Here is a 22,483-nt window from a genome sequence, read left to right as displayed (position 1 = left end):
GTGGTTGCAGTGGAAGGGAGGAGTGAGGAGCCCACAGGGAATGGTTACCGGGCGGGACATCCAACACTATCCTCCGGTCACCCATCCCACACAGCACCCGAGGGTGGGGCATGGTAATGGGGACTCGCTCTCCGCGAACGAAGGCGAGTCTCGCCCTCAACACTGCGACAGTCATGTTCCCACAGTGAAAACATGAGCTGTCCACAAAAGCTGTCTCAGCGTGCTGTAAGCCAAACACGTGACACAACAGTTGTGACCATCAGAGAGAGACAGGGAACGACCGCACCCAGAAACGCACGGGCGGAATGACATCTTGAAAAAGACGCAAACGCACCCGTGTTGCTCTTTCAGAAAATAGGACCGTCACCAGTGCCGGAGCACACAGGGAAATGACCGCGGCAACACTGAACAGAGAACTGAAACAGTGAAGCACTCACTTTTCCGCCCTCTAACCAGCCATCAACACACACAAACATTTAGAAATTTGTTGCTGTTAAAACAGCAGTTGAGAGCTCAAAGCTCGCGATCACCGCTGCACTCGCGCTGTAGAACACCAGCACTGGGAGAGTCTTCCTGAAGAACACCGACACACTCGCTCGTTGTAGACAACAGCACTCTCAGAGACATCAAACGATCGGCTCCGAAGCGAAAGGCAACTAGTGCGTGCATCCACTTCCGTATTTATACCCGCGCCGCGGGGGCGGAGTGTGTGATGCGAATCACGCACGCCAATTACATTGGCTCGTTCAATAGTACTCGAAGATGATAGGCTCCCTAGCGTGATCCCATTTCAGTCGCGTCGACTACGTCCGACGTTATCGACTGAAAGGGAACTACACTTCATTGATACTACATTCGTATATACAAATTACAATTGAACTGGAATTTAAAAGCCATTCACGATTTAATACTAAAGTGTTTTTGCACTAGAAAGCACATTTAAAAAACTAAATACTGTAATAAATTACAAATATTTAAGTTTTATGTAATACTGTGTTAAAGAATTGCTAATTGGGCTATACAATCATAATCATAAGTTTCCTCTCACATTATGTGCTGGTGTTTATTTCCTCCCCATGTAACCTGTGTTTGACTGACAGCTTAATTACAGCAGCTCTGAAGCTCACTGTAGAGAGCTAATCAGATCTGTGTCAGATCCACGCTCAGATCTCACACACACACACACACACACACACACACACACACACACACACACACACACACACACACACACACACACACACACACACACACACACACACACACACACACACACACACTAACCTCTAACCCACAGCTGGTGCAAACTAACGTGCAAGTAATTGAAATGTATAAATGAGCAAAAGTGAAGAGAACGAATCAATACATTTAAACCACCCACGGCCCCTTAGAAGCAGATCTAAAGCAATTTGGACATTCTGAAACTTTGCAGAACGGCTCTTTATTTTAGATTTAGGTTTTGCAGAACTTTTATGATCCTTGCTATTTATCCACATTTTTATTAAGCTTTCTCACCAAAGTCTACAAGTCCAACCTCAAAGAAAATGCCATTGTGGTCTGATCTAATAAATCATTCCAACATGATTTGGAGCAAAGAGAGACAGTTTGACATTTTTCTTTTTAGCCCAGGTTCATTAGAAATATGTGACTCTGGATCAGTGTTGGGGAGTAACTCATTACAAGTAACTTGAGTTACGTAATCAGATTATTTTTTTCAAGTAACTAGTAATTTACTGCAAAATATTTAAGTTACTTTTTCAAATAAGTAACGCAAGTTACTTTTTCAAACGTATTAACTGACAGCTCTCCTGTCCCCAAGTTGAGGGAAATAAAGCGAGGAGGTGTTGTGTGCGCTGTGTAAACATGATGGTTCTAGACTAAATGTAAGCATTTACTCATCTCATTTCCACGAAAACCTGCAGTATTCCGTAAAATGAATAAAAGCAGTACAATGCAATCTCAGAATTTTACGCAAAACATATAATTAACTATATTAAATTACACAAATATACTTTATGTATTTAAGCTCACTTTATTAACCAATGTCTTTGCTGCTGTCCATCAACGATCTAATTAAAAATTACAAATAAGCAAAAATTACTTTCGATTAGATTTACAAAATAAGAGTGTTGAACTTCCTTCTCCTGTATCCTATTGTTCTTCAATCCGGAATGGCAGCACAGCTGGAAGGTTTGTTTGAGCAGCACCCTCTACTGCACAGGTGAAAATATGTATTTCCTTCAGCCTGAGGCTTATTCATTTCACTTTTGGTGTGAAAGGGCCTGAACAAGCAAGCCCAGCCCAGGTGAGAAAAAGTAACGCAAAATTAATGTAACTCATTACTTTTCATACAAAGTAACTACATAACGCAATAACTTACTTGTTTGGGGAGCTGCTCTGAGAGTTCATTGTTAAATTATTAAAACTTTTTTTTAGGAATATGACCATTTTTTATGCATGCTTTAATTTAAAAAGTAAACCTTTGTTGTGTTGTGCAGCACTTTGTCAAAAAAAATTGTTAAATATAAAGGTATTTGCGTTTTAAAATATGAATCAAATTGTTAGTTTTATGGCTTCATTTGATTATCACTTTATTTCTGATAAGAAATTTGTATTAAATCATGAATCCAGAAAAATTTAAACAGACAACACAGAAGTTCTAAAAAAATGAAACATGTCAATTGATGTAAAAAAAATAATAAATAAAACATTGTTAATGTTTAGTGAAATCAATTGTTTAGACATGTTTTTTAAACCATTGCAATGTAATTTATATTTTTTTTTAATAGATAGGGTCCTTTTTTTACTTTTAATAAATTGTTTTTAAAGTGCTGTTGATTTCAAATATAATTTTTTTGATTACTGAAATGTAATTAAACCATTAAAACGGAATCCCGAAAAATGTGATTTTAAATGGAAAAAAAAACAGTAAAAATGGAATTTGGGGGGAAAATAAAAAGGAATTTAGGAAAAAATAAAAACTTTTTTATGGAGCCTTGGTATAAATGTTTTTGCATTTAAGCTGAAATGTAGCCACTTATTGTATTTCCAATGACCCCGAGTTTTTTTTAGATCACACAAATGTACCCACCTAAAAATAGACTTTACACACCCTTAACCCCTGTGCGTTCATCAACACAACACACAGACACACCTGCAGCATCAACCCAGGCTGAACGAGTGGCTCCTCTGAATAAATAACGGAGGCTGAACGGGATCAAGGGATGAGGGTAGATAGGTAATTTGATTTGCCTTGTGTGTAAAACAGTTTCTCTGTCTGTGCTAATTGACTGCGGGGCCATAGTGGACGCCGGGTGACACACACCATCATTAGGCCAATGTTGAGCAGCACTCCATGAGCTTTCCTGCTCACCTGAATATATATTCATGCATTACTAACACCCACCCTTAAACACACACACACACACACACACACACACACACACACACGCAAACAATTTTCACTTGCAGTACACTTCTGGAATCACAAGGTCATGCATAAAACACAATCAGAGGGCACACGCAAAAACACGCACAACTTGCACAAAGAGATCTGGCCACAGACAGTAATTGGTAGGCGATGCGATCTGTGTGTTTTCTCTCTGTTCGTTAATGCAAATAGCTTCGTCTAACGGGCCGAGCACAGTTGACTTTAGTGGGTTGAGCTCATTAAGGGTATGACCGACCATTCACCTCTCACACATGAGCTCAGATGCCAGCGGAGACAGAGAGAAACAATTATGTGTGCCGTCTGAGAGGCGTAGGCATACAGAAGCCTCGAGTACCGGGTTCATTATTGTGTGAGGAAAGAGAGGAGCAGGAGAGATGGAGGTGAAGAATAACAGTTCAGTCGTTATATGTTTCGTGGAGCATAAAAAGTTAGAAGTTGCACAGAATATCAATGCTGCTCTTTTCAGTGACCCAGGGCTGTCAAAAAGTACCAGAAAAATTAAGTATGAATTGAGTATGATTATATAGTAAACGGGAAAGTGAAGACTTTTAGATTGTTTCAAATGATTTAAAAACAATTGCTGTTCTTTTGATTTCTCTATTTATCAAAGAAAAATTTTATTCATAAAAAAAGAATCACGGTTTCCACAAAAATATTAAGCAGCACAACCAGGGTATGGCCGGGTGTGGCGGCTGCCTGGCCAGGTCAATGCAAGTAATATATTTTTATTGCAGGATTAATAAGTGTTATAAGTGTTATATTTTCATGAGACTTTGTGACTTTTCCTACATACAAAAGATGAAAACATTTTATTATAGTGATTGCTTTCACTATTCTGCTGGCTGTAGTGTTAAAGGACAATTACCGCCAAAAATGAACCTAGGGCTAAATAACACATGGGTACCGAGTCGACCGTTCTCTGGGATGCGTTTTCATGATAATCGAATGTACCCAGTTTTAACGTTAGTTTTAGTTTAACCACAGATTAGCTTATAACGCTAGTGTATGGGGCATAGAATAAGTCAAAATAAACACGTGCTGGTCGATAGTCACAGTTCAGCTCACGTAGCACGGCGTTCGTGGTTCGACTGGTCGAGACTGTTTTCCAAAGATGGCTCCTGCTTGTATACGCAAAGTGTACTGTCTTTATACAGTATCTTCTTATTAAACTGTCTGTACACTTAAAAAAGTTCTCAATGCTTCGGTTTGCAGGTAGAGACCCTCATTATGCATCTGTGTTATTAACTAGAGATTTTTAGTTTTACTTATTCGATGTCCCATACACTAGCGTTATAAGCTAATCTGTGGTTAAACTAAAACTGACGTTAAAACTGGGTACATTCGATTATCATGAAAACGCATCCCAGAGAACGGTCGACCCGGTACCCATGTGTTATTTAGCCCAAGGTTCATTTCTGGCTGGAATTGTCCTTTAATTTAATCTATTTTTAGAATTTAAAAAAGTTTTAATAAAATTAAAAAAGTGTTAGTTTCCCTTTCACGCGCACAATGTACGAGAGGAGAGTAAATTATTAGTCAATTAGACAATTAGTCAATTATTTACCACCCCAAAAAAGCATGTCTTAAACCAGACGCTAACTAGCGCTGCTCTTGGTAGATTGTGGAAATGATCCGGCTGCATCTGTGTTCTTTCATTTGTGTGTCATCAGTAGAACTTTCTACTCCCATCAGCGCTATTTTGCAATTGCGCTAGTTCACAAGTCCTGCTAATTTGCCTTGTTTAGTAAATCTGGCCCTTACCCCCAATTTTCACCAACTACGGAACGGCTGCGGATCCGCTCCGGAACGGCGGCGGAGTCAATAGGTTTCCATTAAAGTCAATGTGTGTATTTTCACTGACTGCGGAACGGCTGCGTTCCGACTCCGTCCCAGCTCCGGCAACCGCAGCCCTCCGGAGCAGATGCGCAGAGTTTCTATTTTTGCCGCAGGAAGTCGAGCACAGAAACACAATAAAACATCCGGTAATTTTCAAAATAAAAATATATTTTTTCCTTTTGCAACAAGAACAATAGTTAACTTTATTTACTCAGCATACTACTTTCCCGATATATTCAAAAAGGAACCCAAAATAAACATTTAGTATTTTATAAGTTGATTAGCCTATAAAATTATAAATATTGTACTAGAATCACAATAATCTCCACAAAAATTGGAGATCAGCACAGAGTTGTTTCCCCTGTTCTCCTCTGGATGGAAACAAACTGTTGCTGTTTTTTTTTTGGTTCTGTTTATAGAAATTACATCCTGTTATATTGCGCGATATCGTGTGTCCTCGTGACTTCAGCTGTCAGTCATGGCCGCAGCCGTTCCACAACAAATCCGGATCTGGTAGGTGTTGAAGGATGGCGGAGCACGGATCCGACACCTGCGGAGCTGATCCGCAGCCGTTATGCAGTTGGTGGAAATCCGGGGTAAGTTTTACAAAAGAGGACAATCTTTGAAGGATGAATAAAAATTGTTTTGGTCATCACATTAAAAATTATATTTAAATTGTATAATATTCAGACTTCTGAGCTTTGAAGTGCTGGAAAAAGTGTGAAGTTGAAAGTAGGACTGTCACGTCGAGGGAATAATGAAAAAAAAACTGTGACAGAGTAATTGACTTTGGGCAGACATATTTGAGCTCGTTTTAAAAAAACTCTTGACTCTTGATTGCAGACAAAAATCTGAGCACAGTTTGAGACATTGTGAAGATCTCTGCAGAAGATCCTTTTCCCTCCATTCATTCCCATTGTATTTTGCATTTTTTGGGTAAATACAGTACTCCACTGAAAGTGGAAGGAAGAAACAGAACGTTTCAGGACATTTGCTGTAGCTTGTGATTTTGCTGTATGGAGACTCGAGGTCCGGTGAATGTCCTCAACCAATCACAATGGAGAGAAGCGCTAGCAGAGAGGCGAGAGGTGAGGCTGATGGGAAATTCCGAGCACACAGAGAGGAGAGGTTAATGGATAACAAACACGACAAAGAGCTGAGAGCATCAGCAGAGAAACCAGCAAGCGATAAAGAGGATAAAGAGAAAAGAAGAGATGATGAGGAAAGAGCTTAAAGGGCTGTGTGAAAATGGACGCTTTTCTCTGCTCCTCTCTCAATCTTTTCAGAAAATCATAATTAAGCAAAGCTAATTACCAGCCCTCCCTCGCTCCCTGAACTCTTCCTTTGTAAAGCTCCTGCGCTTTTGTCATCATCTTGTTTCCCTGTTGGCATCTTTCACACGGCCGTACAAAACGTCTCTGCCTGCGGTGACCTTTTCCATTAAGACAAGGAAAAAAGACCTTAAGAGATGTGTAAACTGTAAACTTAAGACTAGATTTTGACATAGTGGCGTTTGCCCGTGCAAAAGTCGCTACCAAGATGCTACAGTGGTTTTTAGTACATTGGTATTGCAGTTGCTAGGGCGTTCTGGAAGGTTACTAGGTGGTTCCCTACTGCAAGTATAAAGATCCGACCCTCAAGTCTCTATTACCCCTTTTCCACCAAAAAATAACTGGTTCGGAACTGGTGCTGGTTCAAAGTTGGTTCGGAGTTGGTACAACTTGCGAACCTTCTCAGAACCGGTTTGTTTTGCCACTGACTAGAGCGCCCAGCGAACGACGTCGTTACGTCACTGTGTACATCGCTATACGTCTTAGCTAGAAACACTTGCAAGTACAACATTACTTTGGGATAATCTCTAACTCGTGTACTAAGAAGGCTTTAAAAACAATTGAAATATTTAAGTCTTTTAATCTTTTCCTTTGATATGTAATCTTTTCTGATTAGTTATGTACCCCTGTTTTGTGTCTTTTTTTTTCTTTCCGTTTATTTGTTCTATATTGTGACTGTTTTCTTCTTTGCTTACATAATGTTTTCAATAAAAAAAAATTTAAAATAAAAAAAAGCTAGAAACGCTTGCGCCAACTTCAAGCATAACAATTACAATGGCGGACTACATCGTGTTTCTGCAAATGTTTCTCCTGGCTTTGCGGTCAGAAAAGATGTTTAGAACACATCTAAACCCGCCCGCAGCCCCCGACGTAAGCATGACGTGGTAAAAGAACGGTTCTCTGGTTCTAGTTCAGCAAAGAGTTGGTGCCGCTTTGGAACCAGTTTTCCTGGCCGAGAACCGGTTCTTTGGCTGTCAAAACACAAAGAACTGGTTCGCCAGTAGGCACCGGCTCCGAAACGGCTCTCAAAATGCTTTGGTGGAAAAGGGGTATATGATATACTGGTCTCTAGACATGGCTCCTGTTCCACCTTTCTAAGAAATGAATACTTTTATTCAGCAAGGATGGATTCAATTGATCAAATGTGACAGTAGAGACATTATAATGTTACAAAAGATTTCTATTTATAATAAATGCTGTTCTTTTGGACTTTCTGTTCATCAAAATAATCCTGAAAAATAAATATCAAACTTTCCAAAAAAACTGTGAAAAACTGTTTTCAGCATTGATACAATTCAGAAATGTTTCGTGAGCAGCAAAATCAGCATATTAGAATGATTTCTGAAGGATCATGTGAAGACTGGAATAATGATGCAGAAAATCCAGCTTTGATCACAGGAATAAATGACATGTTAAAATATATTGAAATAGAAAACAATTATTTTAAATTGTAAAAATATTTCCTTATATTAATCTTTTTACTGTATTTTTAAATCAAATAAATTCTGCTTTGGTGAGTATAAGTGAGTTAAAACATTAAATTCAACTAAATTCGTTTCAGAACAGCTTTACAAAAAATTCTGTCCACATTACAATTTAGAGTGTTCTGTTATTAGAGGTAACTGTCTAAGTTATGCATTTCATAAATGTACATATAGATATATATGAATAAATATACATATATGTACACAGTTAGCTACAAATTTATAAATTTAAACAATGTAATAATTTAAGGCGGAAACAATGAGCTCATTGAAGTTATTAACACTTGTTTGTTAACAAATGATTATGACATTTAGAAAAAAGTAGCATTGGTGCATGTTGATTCAGAGTTTGCTCCATCTAAAGTCATTTTATGAAACTCCCCTATATGAAAATGATAGGTTCAGTCACTTAGAAAAGTAATATCACACCTCTCCCCGATTGGTCTCATATCATGTGTGGCCATCATAGGTAAGCAATATGATCACGTAAACTAAACATTGTAAACAACAAAAATACTTTAATTATATCAAACTGCAAGATATAAACCTTAAAATGTACAGATAAACGGTATTCCACTGGGACTGAGGTAGTAAGCGTTTATAGTTGTGTTAAACAGCCCAATAGCAGACAGGTGGCATTTAAGAGCTCTATAAAAGAGAACAGCTACACTGGGTATTTACACGTACAACACCAACTGGTCCTAACTACCATTTAAGGGAGCAATCAAACATACACCAGAGGAACACAAAGCCAGAGCCGTACCTCACATTCCCAGAGTTTATGAATGTAAGAATATGCATACAAAAAAAAACATAGTTTTTCTAGCCTTGAATTTCCAATATGCTATTTCAATATGATATTTCCAATATCATTCAGTGTTAGTCTTACAAGGTTAAAAACTATTTGGAAAAAGATCTACGCAGATTGGACTAATTTAAATAAGAAAGTAGAATAGTGTAATAATCAACAGAGCTTCTCATCCAGTCACATCAGATTTGGCCATGACTGTAATCTTCCAGACTTTAAACGGATTGTACGTTCCCATGCCGTTAAAGATTACAGCGTCTTTTATCTTCTATAAAATGGAATTAAAAAGTAACGAGATTCCGAAAAGAGATCCCATGTGTGAAATTCTTCTATCAGTGGACCAGGTCCTTTCATCCACATAACTGTCTTTGTACATTAAAAACATGTGGATGTTGATCAATGAGAAGACATAAAAAAATCAAAAGACACACTTACACTGTGTCTGCAACGGACAGTGAAAGTGTCAACGGCAGTTACATTTACAACGGTCTGCAACGACGCAAGTGGCGTTTTATGTTTTTAGTGGTTGCTGTAAGCGTTTTTTTTATAATGAAAAGAGGTTTGCAAATAGATGTTACGACATTGCAATGCCTTTATGTAAGGCTTACTGGACTAAAAAATTAAATTTCAATATTTTAATATAAGTATATATTGCAAATTGTAAATTTGTTTAGAATTATATTTGACAATTAAGAAAATGATTCAGTGTACAATGATCTGAATGTATAAAGGCACACCTTAAGAAAAATGTGCTTTTCACTACTGCAAGTATATGATTACAGGAAAATAGATATATGTTTTTTTAACATTGATTATAAGATTTTGTGTAAAAAAATCATACAAGTTGTTTGTTTTGTTTATAAATCCTATAAATGTATGAGGTGGCAAGCATGGGGCAAAAGGCACAAAGTATTGATGAAAATACTTTAGCTAAAATAATATGTTTTAATACGTCTAAGTTAATACTAGTTCAAACAATCATTTTTAGCTAAATTTGTACTACTTTTTGTTTATTTTGACTGTTTATTAATTCATTTTTGTTCAATAAATATACTGTCATTACAATATGTTCATTTTAAAAATACAGAAAAAAAATATTTAAAAAAGAACAGATTCTGAAAGCATTGAGTGAGATCCCATGATAATTTAATATAGCTTTACAGTAATAAAAAAATATATCATTGTATTAAATGATATGATTAATATCACATTTTTAAATATGATGGTTTCATTATAAATATGGTGATTATCTCTAAGGTGGACAGCCAACTTAATATTATTAATTAATATTTCAACAAATTTATAAGTCAGCCAGCTGTTTATTATCATGTTAATTATTGTGCCTTTCACCCCAACAGGAGGGGCGCCTTTTACCCCAAATACCATACTTTTACATATTCTTCCGTTATTGAAATATTTTAGCTTTAGTTAACTTGAGCAAAACTAAAAAATCTTTAAGACATTTATTTCAAAATATGTATTAATAATTTTAGCGATTCTCATTTGCTACTGTAAATCAACATTTAAAAAACCATCAAATATTGGATCAAATTAGCGCAGAATCAACTTTGCGCTGCTGCCTGCGAGTGCATCAAGGATCAGCCAAATTCCCACGTGCATTTTGAAAAGCAGATGTTTTGGAAATTGCTGCAGCAAGTTTTTGTGCAATCTAGAGGTTTAGAGGAAAATAAAAATTAAAGGAGCCTTTTACCCCAGTGTGCGTTAAGCCCCATTGTACCCTATATATTAATTAAGAACAAGTTCTCATATTCAAACCTTGTTTAGCAACATCTTTCAGAGCTCTTCTAACACTGTGAGGTCCATTAGATCTCTCTTAAAAACCCCTCAGCTAGCACGTGTAATTGATTCACACAGTCGAGTAAAGCTTTTGGATAAAGTAACGCTTTTGTGATTCTGCTTGATCCATCAGGCTTAGTAATGGGTGAGACGCCTCATGCAACGATGCAAAGACGCATTTCCTTTTTCTCTGAGATTCTGTGGGAAAATGATGCTAATTCATCACGGCAAGCCTCCGCAGTCACTCAATCCACACGGCAAGAGTCAATGGAAGAACAAAGGGGAGGTGAGGAGAGAGAGACAGAGAGAGAGCAAACAAACAGACAGCAGAGAAACACGGCTGTCTGCCGGACTTGTCAACTCCTACTGTCCGAGAACGCCTGGATTGGTCTTTAGCATCGATTGATGGAGGCCAACCAGGGCCTGGGTGAAAAACAGAGGAGAGGTGAGGGTCTATTTACCTCTTCAAGTGTCAAATAGCTGCATTACTAGGGGAAATGAAAGAGCACAGAAAGAAGAGAGACACTAAAAAGGGTTTTTTTCAAAATATTAACTGAGAGCCTGCGAGGGAAAAGAAGGAAAATATCCCTAAAAAGTTTTTCCCGTTTAGACAGCTAGTGAAAAATGAGAGGTGTGGACAGATTTGGCCAATATAAAATCAGTTAAATACCAGAATGGAGGATTTGTGACATCAGAAGAATTCAGAGGCAGAACAACTTGTTGCATTTTACACACATTGTTTTTAGTAGAATAACCTACCAACAAATTGTGCACAGTAAGACCGGAAATGTAAATTAAGAAAGTAAATAGTTTGCTTATTTTGATTTCATGTTGACTTGGTCATGGTCTTATTGTGACCGATTCATCAGTTTACATTACTCTAAATGTTTTCAGAATTTTCAACAAAATGGAATCATTTTCTCCACCGATGAAATTTTCCCCCACTATTGAAATCCACATGGGTGAGGCAAAACAAAATGATAAATAATAGAACATCCTGAACCAATTAAGTCCCTAAGGATAAACTCAAGCCCTGTCCTACATTGTTTCCCACTGAATATTCAGTTTCACCTGGACATTTGTCACATTATAGAAGTTAAATGCTCTGCAAATGCAATTTCTTGTTGTCTTTAAGCAGTAGTGTATAAAGAATGAGGGTAGCTCAACAAGGCTTTAAAATAATCTGACAGGACCAATGAGCCCAAGCTCTCTTTCCCCCCCGGAATTATCTGTCTTCATTTGCTTCCCTATTGCATGTGGTGTTCATCTTTTTCTGCCCTTCTCTCTCAGTTTTCTTCACAGTATAAATCTCTCTTTTTTCAGCCCTGCTCTTCAGCTCTTTCAATTTGTCATTTTCTCCCTCCAGCACCTTTTTCTCCTCTGTGATGTGCCCTAAAACGTCTCCTGGTTTTCGCAGCTGTTGTGGTGAGAGCTCAACTCAGCAGAAACACGGGTCCAGAGGAGAGCGGTAGAGCACGACTCAGCGCTTCCTCAATCATCCCTCCATAGACCCTCTAACCACACACAAACACTGACACTGACACATATAGATATATCACACCTGACAACTAGGACTGCATGAAACAAGCAAAATAAATTATAGATATATATAAATAAACATCAATGAATTTGCTGTAAATTGGCTTAAAATGGAAGTATCATTTCAACTATACTGCCAATGTAGCCAATTAGATTGAAAATGTCCAAAACATTAATTTAATAAGTTTAAAGTCACAGTTGTGTCTTATTTAATATCTAGTCCAGTATGTCTATATAATCTATACAATTATAAGTGTATAATCTAGTATATATACATATATATACATATACATATATATGTATATGTATATACATATACATATATATACTATATATATATATAGATATATAGATAGATAGATATAGATTGATATAAATATATAAAATGTAGGGAATATTGAATGAGGGTATAGACAGCCTAAGAAATAATATTTATAATATTTAATATTACTTTTACTTTAATATTGAACTAATATATATGTATATATCATAAATATTTGATACTTTGTCCCCATAAAGTATGGTTAACCAAGACACACACACACACACACACACCTGCACGTATCCACAATCATACCTGGAATGGTCCGCTGGGATAGATCTCAGCATCAGCCTTCCTCCATTCAGGCCCCTGGTGTCCAGAGAGGGTCCAGACAGCAGAATCCACAGTGGCGATGCTCTTCACCCTCATCAGAACATTGAGCGTGCCTGCAGACACACACACACACACACACACACGACACAGCAGTTTAGAGGAACGGTGACATGCTCTTTCCCTGGGTTGTGCGAGCACTTCTGGTTCTGGACTTTAGACTATCGGCAGTAAGTTTAGTCTACTTTGCAGCCTAGTCTGGCTGTAATAATGTAAATATACATAGTATAACTTCATGGTGAAAAATTAGACATGCACAACATTTATGAAAATAAAGTCTTATTCTACACATTTGCTCAAAAATCACAAAAACACTGAAAACAGTAAATCAGTTTTTTGAGAAACTGCATAATCTCAATCAATCAGACTGGACCTTGGAATCATGAGATGCTCTTGCTATGTTTCTGTGCAATAAATTATTGCTTACAAACAAACAATCAGGATTAAACACTAATTATGATAGATCATTGCTTCTGATCTAATAAGACCCCATTGACCCGCCACTGATAGATCAGCATTTCTCTGAGGCATTGCAGAAACCCTGATTACACTCCCGTGACAAATATAAGGTCAAATACATGACCATTGATTATCTTACCAACACTGCACGATGCACTGGTGTGGTTTAAAATATGCAAATAAAAATACTGTAAAACATGTGATTGCACGTGATTTGTTTTGGAGATTTTCTACAATAGGTTTACAAGTTCAAAAAACACTTTAATATTCTTTTAATATACATTACACATCACCTCATTTCTCAAAGTCTGAAAATGGGTTGTTCGAAGACTCGTTCTCTCTAAACCCCTCCTTTCTGCGAGCCTGCTCTGCTCTGACTGGTCAGATGGGCCAGTCTGTTGTGATTGGTCTACCACTTACATTGAGCGTCAGAAATAAAACTCATATTAGCATATCTGAATTTCAGCTCCGGAGTCATCCTCAGCACTTTATACACAGTGATACGAAAAGTAACAACATTTGTAGCGAAGAAAACGGTCTTCTTGATATTTAACATCATGATCCAAACTGTTCTAGTCTAATCTACAACTACAGTGTTTGAGGGCGTGTCAAAGTAGATGTTGTTCCCGGGCAGCCAATGAAGACAATAGACTGCCATTATGCAAATTTACATAGGTTTGTAAGAGGAAGTGAGACTGGAATTGCTGATGCCTCATTTCGGCGATTCAGAAACAGTTCTGTCTTTTAGGAAGCAATAACTTTATTTGTTGTTCTCTTTGATCTTTAAAACTTTGCATTCACAAACAGCTGTATTACACACTGCATTACAGATAATATAAAAAAAATGCAAAATAGGGGCACTTTAAATATTATACTGCTGAAAAGTGTCTTTTTTACATTTATTTTAAAGCTTTTTAGAAGTTTCGTATTACACCCTTAAACGTGTTCTCAACAATCTGTTACCCATTAAATGATGTTATAAACTAAAACATTAAATAATGCTGAAACTCATTTGTCCGTTGCTTAATAAGGAACCTGTGTATATGTATTTACCATAAACTATAGGCTTCACTTTATAATTCACAAAATTACATAATGCTCATCAGATCATTAAAAGTGCAGCGCTGCTTAAAGTCACCACTAAAGCTGCATGTCTGAAGAACCAAGATGTGACATCAGGATAAACGCATCTATATTCATCAGACGGTCTGTGCACACAATGAGTGTATAGCACTCCTTATACAACAAAGCAGAGGTATCTTAAACACACTGAGTTTATGTGAGGATCAGAGTTTTAAAATGAACCTAAGTATGAAATCTGTCAGACACTGAACACAAACTCTCTCTCACATACACACACGTATGATTGAAGGCAGTGAGGCCAAGTGGCATCTTTATGACTCATGCATTAAATTATTACTCTTTGTGCTTAACGGAAACCAATATATAATTCAGTTGCACTTTGGAACAGAAAGAGAGCCAGAAAGAGAGAGAGAGAACAAACTTTTGTAGTGCCTCACATAAAGCTCTGTCTCTGAACGTTAAGACACACACACATATATTTACTAATGTTTCTAAACTTTCACCCTACATTCTATGCGCTGCTCATGACATACACACACAGAAGATAAAAGCAGACGAGTCCAGACGAGCAGCCAGACTTCACATATATAAATGAATAACACAATGGAGAGAAGTGCCACACAGAAACATTAACACAGCAAACAGATGATACTGGGACAAAGTGGCCCGTTCAAAGTACAAACCGCATCCTAATAAACTCCTATAAAGCTGTCTGAACAATATCAGCAGACACTGACCGCAAATACATCAATCCAGATGCAGTTACATAATTATTTACAGTGTAGAGTCTTAGGGCTGGTTCACACAGAACACGTTTTGCTGTTAAAAACGCAGAGAAGCGTTTTTTAAATGGAAAACCTTGTAAGCAGAGGCTATGTATACTAACTACGCTCACTGAAGTCTGATTGGGCCAGACACAATAACATTTATTTTCAACAAAATGAAGAAAATATTTGAAAAGTGGAAACAAAGTGGGAAACAACACCGATGTGCAAATAGTATCTGCCACTATTTATGAGTAGGCTTTAAATAGCATTTAACTACTATTTAGACTTATTGCAAAGAAAAACCTGCTATTTTCTTAGTAGATACTTCTATGTCAACTTTACAACTTCAAGCTCAGTCCCTCTTTTTGGTAGCGATATGAATGGTTAATTTTAAGACAGAAAGTTATTTGTATTGTACAAGGTCATACATCTGAATAATGCCATTATAATACTGCACATCAAACAAAAACCACCATGTGTTTTTGATGCCATGTGTATAATCTGAAGTAACCAATCAGTACCATCTGTATGATGTACCACCAAAAGGTTTTTTTTTTTTTTTTTTTTTTTTTTTTTTAAGGAAAGTCACTATAATAAAGTCCAGATGTGTCATTGCTGTACAGACATTACAGTTTTCAAAGCGATTCGAAACCTTTAACAGGAATGCTGTGTTGTATCAGAGCCCCACTATTAGCTCTCTGCCTCGGCTAAAAGCATCTGCCACGTTTCAATGGCCTCAATCACGCTGAAGAGGTGCTCGCTGGGTGATAAAAAACAGAGATTGTGTGCTGCTGCTTCTTTAAGGTGATTACACACACTCAACACATAAACCATTGTTAAAAAAAAAAAAAAAAAAATTCTGTCAGGCACTTAAAAATCACCCTTGTGCAATTACCTTTAAAATAAACGGCTAACCAACCCTTTAAAGAAACATTGTTCCTGTGTATATGGACAGGATCTACTAAAGGCCTAAGGCTCCAAACGGACTTCTGTGCTGTCAGACAACACAAAAGATCCAAACATCAGAGGCCCTTGGCTAACCTTGACACAGGTCAAACACAGCCAAACACTCATTCGTCTTTGTAATGAGCAGAAGATGGAGGTTGAGCAGGAAAGCTGGACGGTGGCAAGCAATTTTAAAACATGTACAAACCAATGTGTAGTTCAGTGTTTGCTTTCTCCATGATGTTTGCTTGCTTGAAAGCAGTGTTATTATGTTTAAGGGATAGTCATCATTTACTCACCCTCATATTGTTCCAAACCTGTGTGAGTTGCTTTCTTCTGTTGAACACAAAACGCATCTGATAGAAACAATGTGCTTGAATTTCCATCCCTTTTTGCCAGAAACTATCACGAAATGCTTAGTATAAACACTGGGGTAAGAGTGACGGTTAAGGGCCAGTTCACACAGCACGTTTTTGCTGTCAAATAATGCGCGAGACTGCAAAAAGATGTCTGTCTAATACGTTTACATTAAAAAACAATGGAAAAGTAGCGCAGTGGAATGCCACATTCATTCGAAAAGATCTATTTTACAGTTGCGGTTTTTAACGGTTGCGAAGTAAGTTTCAAACCAAATGTAGTACCTACAATAGGCAGACCCGTCGCTATGGGCGGACCATAGGGGGCCGGGCCCGCCCCAAAAAATGCTTGTGCCCCCCCCACTTGAGGCACAGATAATTTAATTTTAATATTATCATAGTTGCTAATTTTGTGCTGCATTAATGTTGCATTCTTTATCATTAAAATATTAAAATTAAAAAGAAACAATGGTGTGATTTAGTTTGATTGATGGGAATCTACACTGCAACAGCCTATCATGGCCTTACAAAAGAACGTTAGGCTACGTATGTGACATAGCCTACAACTAAGCCGCTGAACAGTTACCGCGCATTTTTGAAAGCTGTTTCAAAACGAGTTTTCGCCGGCTTACTCGCTTCAGTTCCTTCTGAGAGGAATGATACTTTGATGAGGAGGTTCTGCTCGGAGACACACTTCCTCCCGCTGTACTGGGACTGGACAGAGGACAGCGCTGCCTCCACTCAAAGTATCTGTGCGAGTGTATTTGCGTGCGTGTGTATGTGTGTGTGTGTGTGTGTGTGTGTGTGTGTGTCATAGCAATGCATATCCCATCTGTTGACTGCTTTAAAATGAAATATTTGAGAGATGCTTCTAGTGTTACATCTAATATGTTGTGTAGTCGAGTGTTTTATGGATATTCATAACATTGCTTCTGTGTGATGTGGTGTAGGCTAGGCAACCTGGTCATATTGCTGTTGGTTTTATGTTTAACGTGATGATTACGTGCTGCGCGGCTAGAGTTATATATTATATAATAATATATATTATTATAAATATACATACTGTAGGCTAATAATAATTGTGCCCCCCCATACATTTCATATGCCCCCCTTAAGACTGAGGACTGGCGACGGGTCTGACTATAGGCCTACAGTATGCAATTTCGGCTGCAGCGAATGAATACATGTAACAGTTAGGGTCCATTCACACAGAACACATTTTGATGGTTAAAGACACAGGCCAGTGAAGAAAAAAAAAAGACGCAAGGTCTATAGATGCATTTTTTTGAAAGTTGAACTTCATTTTAGAACGCCATCTTACCCATGAGACGCTGCAAAAGACGCCAGATGCGAATGCAACAGTTAAACAGGTCCGTCTAACGTAGCATAGAAAACCGATGGAAAAGCAGCGCAGAAATGCATTTTATGTGAATGACCCCAAAGTCTGAGCAAACAGGCCATTTATTCTTGTATTACCGAATAAAGTGTGTGCTACACTAAACAACAACAATGACTGACAAAAGACCATGTCAAGCCATGCTGTCACCCACTAACGGGAATAGGGTCGCACTGTGATGGTGTAATTAGTGAAGGATCTAATGGACTGACTGGTGCTGTGATTGACTTCTGCTCTAATGGATCCACTGGCGGCTGAGCTCCTTTGTAATGAACTTCAAGCCTAATAAAGTTACGGTCTAATAGAACATGCTATTGTGTTGCTCTTGATGAAAAATCGAACAGAGTACTGCAATTGTAGATTAGATAGTCTCAACAGTGTGAAGAGGAGGGCGAATAATAGAAAAAGACAACATGAAATCAAATTTGACTATTTCAATGATACACTTTCAGGGGTGCATGTTAATCCAATACATAAGCTAATAGCACTGTGTTAATCAATCCCGTTAAATCCCGTCTATTTCAAAGAGTAACAAAAAATAAAAAACAAGATAAAAAAACTAAATTAAAAAACAGGAAATGATGAATTATTATTATTATTATCATTTTTAAATTCCACAACTAAAAATACAGCAGGTAAAAAAAAAAAAATGATGAAAAAGAAGAGAAAATAAGAAGGAAAAATAATAACAATAATAATGATGACTAAATAATAAAAAAAAAACTGCAACAGTTAAAGGAAGAGGGAAAAAATATCACTATTAAAAACATCAACTAAAAACTCTTTCCATGACTTAAACTTCATAAACTTCCATGGCCCACAGAATATTTTGTTGTATGAATATCTGAACATAATATATAAATAAAAAAAGAGCTTTAAAATGCTTTAAAAAGAGAACATCAAATTGTTGTCAAACTACGTCCAGATCAGATTCAGAATGATGATCAAAACATAGATGGAGTAGATCGAGTCCATCAATACCCACAACAGGACCTTCACAGTCCTATAAGCTCATCTTTTCTGTAGGACTATCAAACAGAGACAAGCCTCCAGATAACTGAATATACTCCACACACACACACACATAGAGAGATGTTAAGATGTGATCAAATCTGTCTCTGTGCAGGTGAAGATCATTCAGTTTCATCAAATAGCTCAAACATGTGAGCATAAGAGTGCTTTTTGAGAAACATTTAAAAAATCATACCGACCCTAAACTTTTGAACTTTTGTATCTATTACGTGCAGTATGTTGTTCTGCAAATAGCACAAGGCTAAAGTCTCAATGTGCTGATTAAGCTCTGCTGAATCTAATGCTAGTGTGGCATAACCAACGCAGAGCTAATCTCTTCAATTGCTAATTGGGATGTAATCAAATCTAATGCAAGCACAGTGGCGCAAATAAAAGTCTAAACTCTCATACTGCTGATGAGGTTGTAATTTATGGCCAGCATAGAGCGGCTAACACAGTCCTACACGTTAAGATTGCTAACAGGGACGTCTGTCTCTCAGTAGGGCGTCTCATGTAATGAGAGTCGAGCCAGCTGTGACTCTTTCTCAGTTTAGCATCTGTGCCCACAGTGCCGCCCACATGCCAATGCACAGGCTAATGATTAGCAGATTAGTGCACACAGACAGTAATCAGTAGATATATGAAGCCAACATCCAGCCTATTACAGATAACTGCGACCAGTCACGTGAAGGATAGAGATGAAAACGGTTCAGACCAGTCTGGTCAAGCTGATTATGCCAGTCTGTTCTGATGGTTTTATGAGGGTTTTGGACAGGGAGATCAGTAATACCACACCAGAAAATCATCTTATGTAGTTGAAACAGTTTTTTCTCCAGCAGAGATTCTGATGTAAACGAAAGGAAAATACAAGATTTGCAGATGCAAAAATAAATAAACTAATTAATTAATCAATAAAATATCACACTTTGTTTGTCGTTAACATGTTGCTAAGCTATTCGATTAATTTCGATATATCGTGCAGCCCTAATATATATATGTGTGTGTGTGTGTGTGTGTGTGTGTGTGTGTGTGTGTGTGTGTGTGTGTGTGTGTGTGTGTGTGTGTGTGTGTGTGTGTGTGTGTGTGAGTGTGTGTGTGTGTGTGTGTGTGTGTGTGTGTGTGTGTGTGTGTGTGTGTGTGTGTGTGTGTGTGTGTGTGTGTGTGTGTGTGTGTGTGTGTGTGTGTGTGTGTATATATGAGCTATATATTTGATTGATTCTGATGTATACATGTAATTTATATATATATATATATATATATATACACACACACACACACACACACACACACACACACACACACACACACACACATATATATATATATATATATATATATATATATATATATATATATATATACACATACACAGTGCTGGTCAAAAGTTTGCATTTATTTGAACAAAAATATAGTAAAACAGAAATCTTGGGAAATATTATTACAATAAATAACTGTTTTAAATGGATTTTAAAATGTAATTTATTCCTGCGATGACAAAGCTGAATTTTCAGCATCATCATTCCTGTCTTCAGTGTCACATGATCCTTCAGAAATCATTCTAATATGATGATTTGATACTTATTACGATAGTTATTATCAATGTTGGAAACATTTATATATATATATATTTATATATATGTTTATATATTTTATTTATATATATATATATGTATATAGGAACCTGTTATACTTTTTCCAGGATTCAGCACAATGTAAAAGAAAGGTCAAAGGTAGTTTATACCGACACTACAATACTGTAGTAGAAAATATAAATACCTCATAGACAAATATGATGAGTTAGAGAGCTTTAGTAGACAGCTTGAGTATGAGGTTATGTGCATGTACACCCTAGGGTGATTTTGATCATGATTAATGTGATTCGCCTTTCAATTTTAATTTTCATTAAGGACCTGCTGTCCTCTCCGACTCCTAAATAGCAATGGAATTAATAAAACATACCCTTTGAAATATACAGTGCAGGCCTGCAGCAGGGAATCCAAAATGCCTTTGGAAAGCCGAACAGATTGAAGTGTGTTCTGTGTTCACCAGCCGCCCCCCATCGCGAGCCCAGCCCGTGTCATGAGTGGCAACTGGCAAATAATTACACGGGCTCGTCTCATTAGAACAGGAGACAGACAGCGGACACGCACAGGTAAAGAGAATGAGGTGGAGTGAAAGTAAAAGCAGACAGACAGTCAGAGAGAGATGTAGAAGAGGAGGAGGAGGAGGAGAGAGAAGCACAATTTATGAGCCGTTAATGGGCTGATAAAGTTTGAAAAGAGAGCGCAGATAAAAAGTGAGGGGAAACAGGAAGTTTCGGTTACTTTACATGTCAAGCTGAAAAATGAGGAAAACAACAACAACAAAAAACTTTTGGTCTGCTGTCGAAAATGTGCTTGAAGGAGATTTCTGTGATAAATTCCTTACATTAATGAGCAATTAAAGTCTGTGTGTACAAGTGTGTGATAACAGGTTGTACCCAGATAGATACAGATCTTTGAACCCCATCAAAAACACCCATTAATCACTGTTCATGTTGCATTTTTTAAATTATAACAACATTATTTACTGTTTTATGAGTTATGAGAATACTGTTTTATTTATGCCTTTGAGGCCCTACTAGAGAGGTTTAGTCAGATTTAGCTTACTTCTAGGGACAGTTTTGTCATCAAACTAAAGTAAATCCCCACCGCCCACATATACATATAGTATCCTGAGCACACAAACACATTTCTAGAAGGTTCTGCTCCAAAACGTAGTCTGCTGTCTAATTAAACAGCATTTTTTGGTGCGATTCAGAGGCTAATTCTGGTTAGCTTTTCAAGAGACCTTCTTTTAGTAGTGTTCTAAGTGGCCGTTCACACAGGACATGTTCATGCATTAAAAAGCAGCTAAAAACAGTGCAGAAGAATGGACCACAACGTCTCAAAGAACATTTTTAAAAGTTGAACTTAATTGAACCTGACATGGTGTCATAAAAAAAAGTGGCAACAGCCACAGATGTCCACTTAGCACGTTGCCATAAAACAACAATGAAAATGTAGACGGATAATAGAATGTGTCCTGTGTGAAAGGCCCCTGAGGCAGCGTCACATGTTTCCTTAACATAGAAGACAATTCCATAATGCATTGTGACGAGTGAAAAAAAAATTTGCGTAGCGTATATAAAATGTTAATCTAATTACAAATTTACTATTCTAGCCAATGTTTGTGTGAAGTGTGCTTTTTTAGAATTACTACTATGTGACGCTGATGTTTTTCATGTTTTATGGGCACTTTCCATTTCCATTTTTTATACTGTACAAAATGTATATTCTATCTCTTTACACTAACACTACCCATCATAGAAAACTTTCTGCATTTTTACATTTTCAAAAAAACATCACTTGGCATGATTTATAAGCTGTTTTCCTCGTGGGGACCAAAACATTTTGGAAATTGCCAATTGTAGGGAAATGTTGTCCCCATAATGTAGGGTTTACCAGGCCACACACACACAAGACTGTCTTGGAGCAAAGCGAATGGACAGATGTCACTTTGAAACAAACCTTAATGTTTTAACAGTCAC

The 22,483-nt window shown here is 37.3% G+C and overlaps 1 protein-coding gene across 3 annotated transcripts in view; it reads right to left on the bottom strand.

Annotated features, from left to right (window-relative positions):
* The window catches only part of mdga1 (MAM domain containing glycosylphosphatidylinositol anchor 1), a 239,514-nt gene that overhangs the window by 28,416 nt on the left and 188,615 nt on the right, over window positions 1–22,483 (bottom strand). For all 3 annotated transcript variants that reach the window (XM_077196889.1, XM_077196891.1, XM_077196892.1), the window contains one exon: window positions 12,824–12,954. In XM_077196889.1, coding sequence (XP_077053004.1) covers window positions 12,824–12,954 — 131 coding nt within the window. The remainder of the gene's footprint in view (window positions 1–12,823; window positions 12,955–22,483) is intronic.

The sequence above is a fragment of the Siphateles boraxobius genome, unplaced genomic scaffold, assembly GCF_051911475.1.
Source record: "Siphateles boraxobius isolate OS27281-9 unplaced genomic scaffold, OSU_SipBor_1 37, whole genome shotgun sequence".
NCBI classification, from domain to species: domain Eukaryota; kingdom Metazoa; phylum Chordata; class Actinopteri; order Cypriniformes; family Leuciscidae; genus Siphateles; species Siphateles boraxobius.
Note: the sequence above shows the minus strand (reverse complement) of the source record. Positions and strands in the feature narration are given on the sequence as shown.